Source organism: Electrophorus electricus, unplaced genomic scaffold (genome assembly GCF_041902795.1).
Source record: "Electrophorus electricus isolate QZ-2024a unplaced genomic scaffold, ASM4190279v1 Scaffold27, whole genome shotgun sequence".
Classification (NCBI taxonomy): Eukaryota; Metazoa; Chordata; class Actinopteri; order Gymnotiformes; family Gymnotidae; genus Electrophorus; species Electrophorus electricus.
In genome coordinates this window covers 2,691,722-2,702,145 of record NW_027658550.1, presented here as the reverse complement: position 1 = coordinate 2,702,145, position 10,424 = coordinate 2,691,722, and the positions used below count along the sequence as shown (strand labels likewise).

The 10,424-nt window shown below is 39.3% G+C and overlaps 1 protein-coding gene across 1 annotated transcript; it reads left to right on the top strand.

The window, feature by feature from the left end:
- Positions 1–227: 227 nt before the first annotated feature.
- LOC145655526 (TOG array regulator of axonemal microtubules protein 1-like) lies at positions 228–9,655 on the top strand. Its single transcript, XM_081709051.1, has 15 exons — positions 228–1,321; positions 1,843–1,906; positions 3,264–3,395; positions 3,646–3,980; positions 4,192–4,204; positions 4,363–4,530; positions 4,812–4,982; positions 5,078–5,290; positions 6,749–6,866; positions 7,085–7,190; positions 7,492–7,727; positions 8,110–8,268; positions 8,595–8,721; positions 9,191–9,303; positions 9,508–9,655. Exons 1-15 carry the CDS (start codon positions 287–289, stop codon positions 9,653–9,655), a joined length of 3,138 nt encoding a protein of 1,045 aa, XP_081565177.1. The 5' UTR covers positions 228–286.
- Positions 9,656–10,424: the final 769 nt, after the last annotated feature.

Below are 10,424 nucleotides of genomic sequence, written 5' to 3'. Positions count from 1 at the left end.
AAGAGGAAAGTGCTTTTTATTCTTGTTGGAGAACACAGTCTTTGTAAATATCCTAATTGTCAACAATACTGGACAGTGTTGCTTGAACTGTAGCGTTACTGCGATTGCGATTGCTAACCTAGGTTAACTAGCTTAGCTAGTTAGCTAACGGATTCTTTCCAAGTTGAGCTCCTGACAAACTGACTTGGTGATATAGCACCTATCCAACACGCTGCTGAAGTGCGCTAGCTAGCCAACTGGCTATATTGCTTTTCCAAATCAGTGATTGGATCAATGAGTCTGATCAATGATGATTTATGCGCTAATATCGCCGGAGTTACACGAACAACTCCTTGATCACGAGAACTACCAGAGCCGAACAAATGGGGTAGAAGAGCTGAAGAACATTATTTCAGAGCTGGACTTGAAAACCGTTTCCTCTGACAGTATTGTGGAATTCATCAATTTTTTACGTAGACTTCTGGATGATACAAACTTCAAAGTCTTGTATGGCACTTTACAGGTTATCAGCCTCCTGGTTCAAAACCTGGACTACGCCGTGGACAGACATTATAAACAGATTGTATGTGTGGCCCTCAAAACTTTGGGGGACGCACGGACTGTTCCCCGGAATGAGTACATGAATATTTTTCGTCACCTCATGAGGATTGTAGGTCCACAGAAAGTTTTGGAACTTGTAATAGGACAGCTAAGGCACAAAAATTCCAGAGTCAGAGAAGATGTCATCAACATCATCACAGCTGCTATGCTCACACACCCCAGAAAAGACTTCAATATCCCTAATCTGTGTTCTGTAGTGGCTCCTTATCTTGCAGACAATAAAAAGAGGGTCCGACATGCTGCTCTGGAGCTCTTTGCTGTTTTTGACTGCTGTCTTGACACAGGAAAAAAACAGCTACTCATGAAGGCCATTGACAGGTTGGACTTCACTGGAGATGTGGAGGGACTTATGGCTGCAGTACAGGCACGAAGAGCCAGACATATTCTCCCCCGATTGTCTGCAGATGGTATGGTGGAATACGCACTGGTCATCCCCAAGCCTGGTCAACGGCGAATACCTCAGTTTGGCTCTGGAGCTGACCTGAACTGGGTTATTAATGGAGGGAAAGTTAACAGTGCACAGAGCCACCACACAGAACCAGATTCGGATCGACTGAGTGGCTACGGCAGCTTTGGTTCTCTTACAGATGGCCTCCAGTCACACAAGAGAGTAGTTAGCGCTAGGAAGGCGAAAAACAAGCTACCCTGGGAGAGGTCTTTCCTCCCATGTTTAGTAAACAAGCAGCCTTGCAGTGCATCAAATGCAAAGTTATCTGATAAGGTGGGTGATTACCTCATGAAGTTAATTTTACATGCACACACAGAATTACAAAAAAGGAAAAATAAGGTTAAAAATGAGAGAATGTACTATTTTGAATGCAGCTCCAAACTCAACAAGCTACTTTACCTTTTTTTTCCTTTATGTAGCTGTGAATCTTATTTATTTGTGTTAGGCTACAAGTTGTTTTCTATTCCATATTCCAATTTCCATCAACATTACTTCTTACATTACTGCCCTTCTGCAGACCTGAACTGTTTTGCCTAATGTGTAAGTTTTGAGTCACTTCATTTTTATAACATGACCCCCATTATTTTTCATGTTGAACTGTTTCAGTACTATTTTCATTGTAATTTAGTTGCATAAAATTGCACAATGTCCTGTACATTTTTGTTAAGAAAGCATTGTGTACTGAGCTACAACAGAACAGATGTCTATTTAAAAAAAGGAATATCATGGTTTGCTACATGCTTACTTATAAATGTTCAATAATAAGGGACTGTTTTTTGTTGTTGCTGCTTTAGTTTAGTGTGGAAGATCTCACTACCTCCTTGAGGCTGAATCAGAAAAACTGTGGCACAAACTCTGGTAAGTAAATGTCTCTTTGTTTTCTCTTTGTGTCCTCTATTTTAGATTTGTCCTATTTTCTTACTAGGTTTTCAACATACAACCTATAAATACATGTTGATTTGTATTCCCATGTCTCTTGTGTCTTTTACTGTTTCTGCCTTTACTCATGCTTTCATTTTCACACCTTAAATTAGCAGCTAATTATCTAGCTAATTAGTGTGTGTGTGTGTGTGTGTGCGTGCGCGTGCGTGCGTGTGTGTGTGTGTGTTAATTTATCTGGACATTTGTCCTTGAACATGCCACCCAGACTTGTAACATGTAGGTCAAGACATGAAATGAAAATGTTAACTCATTGTTAAGTTTTAAATGTGTATGAGTACATGGAATACATTGAAGTGGGTTTCTATCAGTATTCGGACTGCTGCTATTAATATGGGCGTTCTTCAGTACTTTTCAATATTCCTGTACTTTATGGAAAAAAAATTTGGCATCATGAAAAATATCCTAAAATCCACACCGAAGCATTAACACAATGTAGCAGTGTGTGGATTATGAAACATGGGAGTAGTATTTATTAGAAACACTAGAGGAAGTCTGAATTTGAGTGTATTTCATGCTCCAGTACTAATTTTAGCAGTGATATGTTTGTAGATGACTGAGTAGAGCACACTAGAGTGGGCACCATGACCACCCACATGCAGGGTGGGTTTACGGTGAAACACATTATTTGTTGGGCAGTTTTGTTTAGCCTAGGATGATAATGCTTCCTACCATTGATATAGAAGCTTAGTATAATACTGGCTATACATGTATATTGATTATAGTTGTCACTTTGTCATTATTTTAACCCGCCCCAACAAACAAACAAAACATTGTCATGTTGCTTTGCTGGCTTCTGATACCACATCTAGATGGCTGCAAACGCAATCATCTATATAACATGGCTTCTTTAATATGCTGGGTGAAACAAGGCCAGTGTTGAGCTCTGGTGTGCTGCAGCGGTCTGTGTGATGTAAGGAATTTGTGATTTTTACCAAGTCCTATTTTAGTTGGCATTGACATTATAAGACTGCAGGCAAGACTAGACTTGAATCTTTTATTGCAGTCTGTTGATAAAAGATCCCACCTGCACTGTTCAAATCCAAGAAGAGCCTACAGAGGTCTCCTGTAAACAATGTAACCATATGATTAAGTTTTCTTAAAATTATGTTAAAGTCTTTAGTTATAAAATCTAAATTGCTATTGCTCACTTTTTGTTTACCGCTTAGTTGTTTTTTGGTATGCATTTGTAGTCTGATGTGTGCCTATTAGTTACATATGCTGAGCTGATGCTTCAAATTGTCCTCAAGTTTCCTGTTTCTGTTTCATTCTCCAGATTCAGTAGAGCCTTTCCAGCCCGATGCTCCAGGATGGAAAAGAGAGACAGTGGGTAGACTTTGTCGAAGCGGTAGCCTTGGTGCGGACCCAGATATTTTAAAAGCAGCTAATCTCAGTGATTCTGACAGAGGTGACTTGTTGATGTTGATTTTACTTTATTTATATATACAAAATGTAGAAAATAGCACATTTGCATAATTTTTGCAATAGATTTGTTTTGTTGTAAAATATTGCTAAATAGAATAATTGGAATCAAGGCATCACTTGACCATAAACTTCACTCACTGAGTGTCAAATGAAAGGAGCTACTGAACATTATTTGCTGCCAAATGAATAGTCATGGAAGATTCTCTTGAGAATAGATGCTCTTTTCCATACAGGTTTGCCCAAAGCCAACCGCTTGCTGTCTGGTAACCCCAGTGTAGAGCGCACCTTTTCAGTTCCTTCCAATCCACCCCCCCCCGGGTCTTTTCTGCTGCCCTCCTACCCTCTGGCCACTCTTCCGGGAGTGCAGCTGACTCCCACCCTGCCTCGTAGATGCCATGCAAACTCCTCACTGTCCATGTCCAATACATGGCCCAACAAGCGAGATACGATCCCTCGTCACAGGGACCCCAGCTCATGGGGGGATAAAACAGGTGAGGGCATAGCTACATTGCTTAGAAAATGTGTCTTTGTTCAGTGGGAAACTGCCAAAGCATTTTTGGCTCTTCAGTATTTAGCAGTGTCAGAATTAAAAATGAATCATACTGAAATATCAAATTGTATTGAAATGTAAGATTTCAGGATTCAATTAAAAAAAAAAAAGAAACTGAATCATTGTTGGGTCACACATTTACATGAGCTCTACTTAATCTGGAATGGATGTCTTGCTTTCAGTTATTCTTTGTTATATCTTTGTGATATCTAATCACATTTTGAGTAAGAACTTGATAGTTGGTAACAAGGATGCCAATTACAGGATGAAAATGTAAACTGTTTACTGTGATTGTAATGCAGCTGCCTTCACTTTTGACTGGTGTGTTTCTCCATATGTGAAGTACACAGAGGTTGATGTGGCTTTGCCTTAAACTGACACTTTTTTACCACCATGACAGGAGTTTTTGGCTTCACTGGTGCTCCCTGCTACCCTGGAGTGACTCTGTCCCCAGAACAGGAGGAGTTGGTAAGAAAACCCCCCAGGGAGCCACTGATTGGGGTGTATGGCCATGCTGTTTCAGCTGGCCATATGGATTCGGAAGAAAGCACTGAGCCAGAAAAAGCAGCGGTGAGACAATGTTTATTTTGTTTTATTGAACAATCTGCTAATATTTATTGATTCCCTTTACTTTAATCTTTCCTAACTTCAGCAGTGGTTTTTGAATGTGCTGTTGATATGGAATGACTTTGTTGCCAGTTTGACAGTAAAATTTTGATAAAATAACGATTTGATAAGATTTTAATGCAAATTGACTCCTACGTTGCATAATTTCAGTCCGGTCCTCCAGGTTCTGATTGACAGTCTTGAATAGAGATGCTATGTGGTTATTCATGTATGTGTATTTGTTGGAGAGGGTAAAGCCGTTTAGGTTTGCAAGGGTTAAGATGCATCAACATCGTCTGGAGCAGCAAGAAGTTCCGCCTATACAGGGGGAGTGGCAGAACATGCAACGATTGAAGCAGAACTTTAGACACATGGCATTTGACGTGGGCTCAGACGACACGGCATCTCTGAAAGGTAACGGTTGACCTCAATGAATGCTCCTCCTCGTGCTTACTGAGACTCATGGAAGCTCTGTAGTCACCATAGCCTGTTAATCTCCTTCCCATCAGATTTGCAGCGCAACGGTAGTGTTCTAGCATCCACGAAGGCTGAACTCCTGGATGATTTGCCCTCGAGCCCCAACAGCACACACGCACCCAGAAGCCTGGTCAAAAGTTTCATTCGTCCCAGCCCTCCCACGGCTCCTTCCAGACGCATGCTGCCACGACGCCAACAAGCCCCCAGTCTGAACAGAGCATGTCCACCCCTTTCAAACTGCTCTGGTGAGTGTCACCTGTTATTCTGCGCTTCATGCATGGTCACTGCTCTTGAGTAAATAGATTTGCTCTAAACGCTGTATCACACAATTGTGTTTTAAAGGCCCTGCACAGTTGTTTGTTTAAAAATGCAAAAAAACAAAAAAAAACCCAACCATATATATTCCAAAGAATGTTAAATATTCCAGTCACCTTCCTACTATCATTTTTTTAAACCATAAAACGACATTAAAAAGAGTGTTGTCCTTTTACCATTCTGCTGTTTGGGCGTGGACCTCAGAGGATTCATTGACAGCCTCTGTGTGAAAAGCTATTAGGGATTTTGGTCAACAGCAGAATCCTTGCTGTGTTTAAATAGACTAATCAATTAGAGGACACCACAGTTCGTATTTTAAGAATACATTTATAGCAATATCATCTGTGCATTTATTACATATTGATCATGTTTACATTAAAGCTATTAAGGAACGTTAGCTAACTAGCGTATATTCGGCTGGTTAATCAGGTCTAGCTAACAGGCTTTGACTACGCACGGAGAGAGCTAAACATGGGACAGGCAGAGACTGGTGGCAATTTCAAATAGTGTTGGTGTATCATAACGTTATAAAAAATACATTTGTTGACCCAAATTGCACAAAATTAGCAAACGTTTGCATGTACTAACGTTTTGTTATATTTTCCATTACTTGCTACGGTATTGAATAAAGTGTCGAATGAAAACAATGGCTGTTAATTAATATCAAAGACTTACTAACTTATCAATATTACCTCCAGTAAGTGTGGGGAAAGGTGTTGTGTTTCAGTTATAGTCGGCAGGCAAATCTAGAGCTGTATTGAGCTCAGTTTGCAAATTATTTCACAGTAAAATGCTTGCTACAAACTCTTGTATTGGGTGTCACTTAGACCCCAGAAAGAAATTTGAGCAACCTTGATTTGGTCTTGTTTTCTGGAATAAAATGTAGAGTAACCCTTTTCCCGTTTGTATACAAAAACTGAGCATTTGTATGTACATGTCATCTCTGTTCCTTGAAAAGAGCTATGTGCAGTGATTGAAGTGTAGTAGGGTCAGTTGATTTCACAGTTCATGTATATGCAATATTACATAGCTTATGATTCCCTATAGTCAATTAGTGTTATCTGTGACATCAAAGATAACACCACATAAAGTGTAAGTCCTAAATAGAAGTTAGGCGGTATAGAAAAAATAAAACAATTAGAGGTTGTTTTATGCACTCTACAATGCCCAATAACTACTGAACTGAAGCAGAAGTATGAAGATAATCACATACTTCCAGCTAATACAACATTTTGAGTAAGGAGAAAAAATACTGTGCAAGGCCATTAAATGTAGTTGGCCATCTTGAATAATGTTATGTTTTGCAGTCAAGTTGATTTGAAACAAAGTTGAACTGGTAGCCCTAAAATAAGTAGTCAGTTTGTTTGTGGTGCGGTATTCCTCTTTAGATGAACTCACACCAGGAACCCCCAGGAAGAATCCCCATGAGCAGCTGGCTTTGCGGCCGTTCTCTAAACCGGACCTTGCTGTCACTCAGAGCTTCAGACTGCTTAGCTCTGATGACTGGTAAATCTCATACCTGTAAAATTATGACGCATTTGGCTAGGGTCAAGTAAAACAGTTTAGTAATTTATGATTTTCTGCATATATGATACATATGCTTAGAAATTAGTAAAGTGATTTTATCACTATCACTTTTTTCCTTTTGTCCCCTCTTTCATAATCTTTTTTCAGTTATGATAACCTACTTTTACAGTTTGTGTTTGTCCAATATTTTCATACAGGGAGAAGAAGATTGATGGCCTGATACTCATGCGTAGTTTAGCACGGTATCACTCTGATGTGCTTAGTAGTAGGCTTCATGATGTCTGCCTTGTTCTTAATCAAGAGGTAAGTGACTATATCTGCTCACTATTGCGTCTGACTCCTTGTAACTTCCTGTGAATCTGTCTGATTCCTAAAATTAACCTATAATACCATTAAATTTTTTGTCATACACCATCAGCCTATGTTATTGAGACATTGCTGCCAAAAACTACACAGATCTTTCAGTAAAGTTAGTATAATGCTTGAAATTATTATAAAAATAATTTTCATCTAAGGGCATTTTAGATGCCATATTTAACTGTAATAATGAGTGATGAAGCCATTTCTTGGCATAACACAAGCTGGAATGTCTTCCTTCCCCCAGGTTCAGAACCTACGCTCTGGAGTGTCACGCGTGGCGGTGGTGACCTTGGGAGAGTTGTACTCTGGCCTGCAGAAAAGTATGGACCAGGAGGTGGAAGCTACAGCCAAGGTCCTCCTCCACAAAGCAGGAGAGTCCAATGCTTTTATTAGGCAGGATGTGGACACAGCCCTGGACTGCATGGTGCAGAACTGCACCCCCACCCGAAGCATGAACGCTCTTCTCGCTGGAGGACTCGGGTCAGTTAACTTGCAGTTAGCTTTCAGCTATAGCTTTCATCTAGCTGCAGCAGTCAAGAGGCCAACAAATGAGAGCGCTTTGGCTGCTGTTTGCTATTATTTTCACTTATCCTTTGGTGTTTCGAAATGTTTTTTGGCATTGGACAGTATTTTTGTTGATTTATCCTCTTAAAGATTTTTTTTAAAGCCATCAAATAGAATAGGATAATTTGATTATGCCTTTAGTTCATAGATAAGTGTATTAAGTTACTTTAAAGATGAAAGAGTTAAACATTGCACTGTATACATTGACTAGATTACTACATATTTGTTATTATGTCATACTTTTTTGAGTGCCTTTAAATATTTCCTTCTCTTTTCTCGTTTGTGTTCTCCTCAAAAGTCATTTGAATGCTGCAGTAAGAAAGTGCACTTCTCAGCATTTGGCTACTTTGATAGAAAAGATTGGCGCTGACCGCTTATTGTCTGGGACAAAAGGTGTGACTAATCGAATTCTACCTGCAGTCTCCAAATTGGCGCAAGACTCTTCCCAAGAAACCAGGTTGGTACCAGGATCAGATGGAAAACTATCAAAGCTTTTCACATGCCCAGATAGTAATCTTTTGGTTTATTCTTTTAGTCTCCTAACTATGACACTCTGAAGTCAGCAAATGCAGCTAAATTGTAGAGTAATAGAAGTTTTTTAGACACAGAGTGTCTTGGCAACTGGAATTGTGTCCTGGTAAAATAAATATACTAATAAATATTGGACTCTGCTTAATTGTAGTAAATGTAGTAGACTGGTACAATTTGTTGGTGTGCTGTGAGTCACCCTTAAGTTCCTCCCTCATGGTTCTCTCATGGGAACGGGGCTGTTATTTGTCTCAGGTACTTTGGTCGCCGCATGCTACTGTTCCTGTCGTCTCATCACGACTTTGATAAGATGGTGGAAAAGTACATCCCTACCAAAGACCTGCCCACCATCAGGGCCACTGTCCTCACTCTGAAATCCAAGGTGACAATTCAGCACAGTGTCTATTTGTATATATGATTAGGATTTTTAATTCCATTCAGCCACTATGCTGTAAGCTTACTGACTAAACAAAGCTTATTCACTAAACTTATTCACAGTATTAGTGAAACCCCAGAGCTGACAAGGTAGACAAATGTTTTAAACAAATACTAAAGTACAGAGCAGTGCAAGGCACCACACATTGTACACAGCAGTATGTATATACAACAAATATATTAAGCCAAAATCATATATTAAAGATGTCAGTGTACAAAAAGATGAGGCAATACAGTTGTCTCCTAGTAAATAGTTTGTGATCTCCCATTATAATAGTTCAAATATTGTATTTACAGTAAGGTATAGATATTGCACAGTGCAGTCCCAGACCCAGTAGTTAGAAACAAAGTATGAAAGAACATTTGGTCTTCATTATCTGGAGAGTCATCACCCAGTGATGCTGATGTGGATTTAGGTCCCGGGTGAGAAGCCTCAGGATACCCCTTCAGCTCGAGGCAGGCGCTATATCCCTTGCGGTGGAATGAGGTATGCCTCCTCTATAAACCGTCAACCTCAGATTGTCAGCAGGTGAATTTTTAAACAATCAAAGCAAAAAACATGAGTTCCTATTGAAACTGCTTTAATCTTTCTACTTTTTGATGGTGATTATGTTGTTGTTGTTGTTGTTGTTGTTGTTGTTGTTGTTGTTTTAAATTTATTGTAACCACATTCAATTTCTTTTTATTACAATAAACCAATCCTTACATTTTCTCTCTTGTTGTGTGTGTTCAGCAAAGATGCCAGCAAAGCACAGGTCCACAGCATTGCAGACAAGACCAAGTACATCAAACAGCTTAAATACACAGACAGGACAAGGTCCAGGTGTGGGATCCTCCCAACTGTACGTGGCGGGCCAAACCACATGACTCGCGGGAGATGAGCGTTCTGTGACACTTATTGCCAAGGTGCTATTTAAACAGACTGTGAGCACACAAGGGGTCACTGACTTATGGCATGAAGCTGAACTCAGAATCAGAACAGAATGACCTCAGCAGCACTCTAGGAAGCCAATCTGATATATTCAACACTTGCTGTCTGCAGAGATGCTGAGAAGTGCTTTGCCAATTCTGTTTGATGTGTTATGAGTTATGCTTAGAGTTATGATGCCCACAAGCTGCTGTCATTTGAGGTGCATTAGTGCTGGAGGACAGGTGGAGTTTAGCAAGTAAATATGGTTGTAGCCATATTATCAACAAGGATAATGGAGTTGAGCCTGTGCAGACTTTGCTAAGATGTTGTGTATACATTTGGCTGTCAGCTGGGCCATGCACTGGACTGACCAAGTATTTTTTCTTTAACTGGAATAAAAAAATTTAAATGTTTTCAAGAATAACACGCTTCATGTGATGTTTTATGGTTTATTGTTTAAAAAATTAATGATATAGAAGTCTATTTTGGTCATGACATCAGTATGGTAAAAAATTAAATACTGGAATTAATTAAAAAAATTAAATACATGGAACAGGATAATCACAACATGATTATACAACAAATTTAATTTATATATCCAAAATGTATTAATTTTATGAGATACAATCTAGTAGTTCCTTTCTGTGATATGAAAAATATTTTGTAAAAGGGTGCTATCTGTTGTAGTTACTGATTCTTATTTTCACTTCTTATATATATATTCCTGTTAGATCATATAG

Excerpts from the sequence above, each read along its gene's own strand:
- LOC145655526 (XM_081709051.1), top strand. The coding sequence starts at position 287 with ATGATGATTTATGCGCTAATATCGCCGGAGTTACACGAACAACTCCTT. Across the intron at positions 6,867-7,084 it reads CTGCTTAGCTCTGATGACTG|GGAGAAGAAGATTGATGGCC; the intron begins GTAAATCTCATA and ends ATTTTCATACAG. Across the intron at positions 9,304-9,507 it reads CAACCTCAGATTGTCAGCAG|CAAAGATGCCAGCAAAGCAC; the intron begins GTGAATTTTTAA and ends GTGTGTGTTCAG.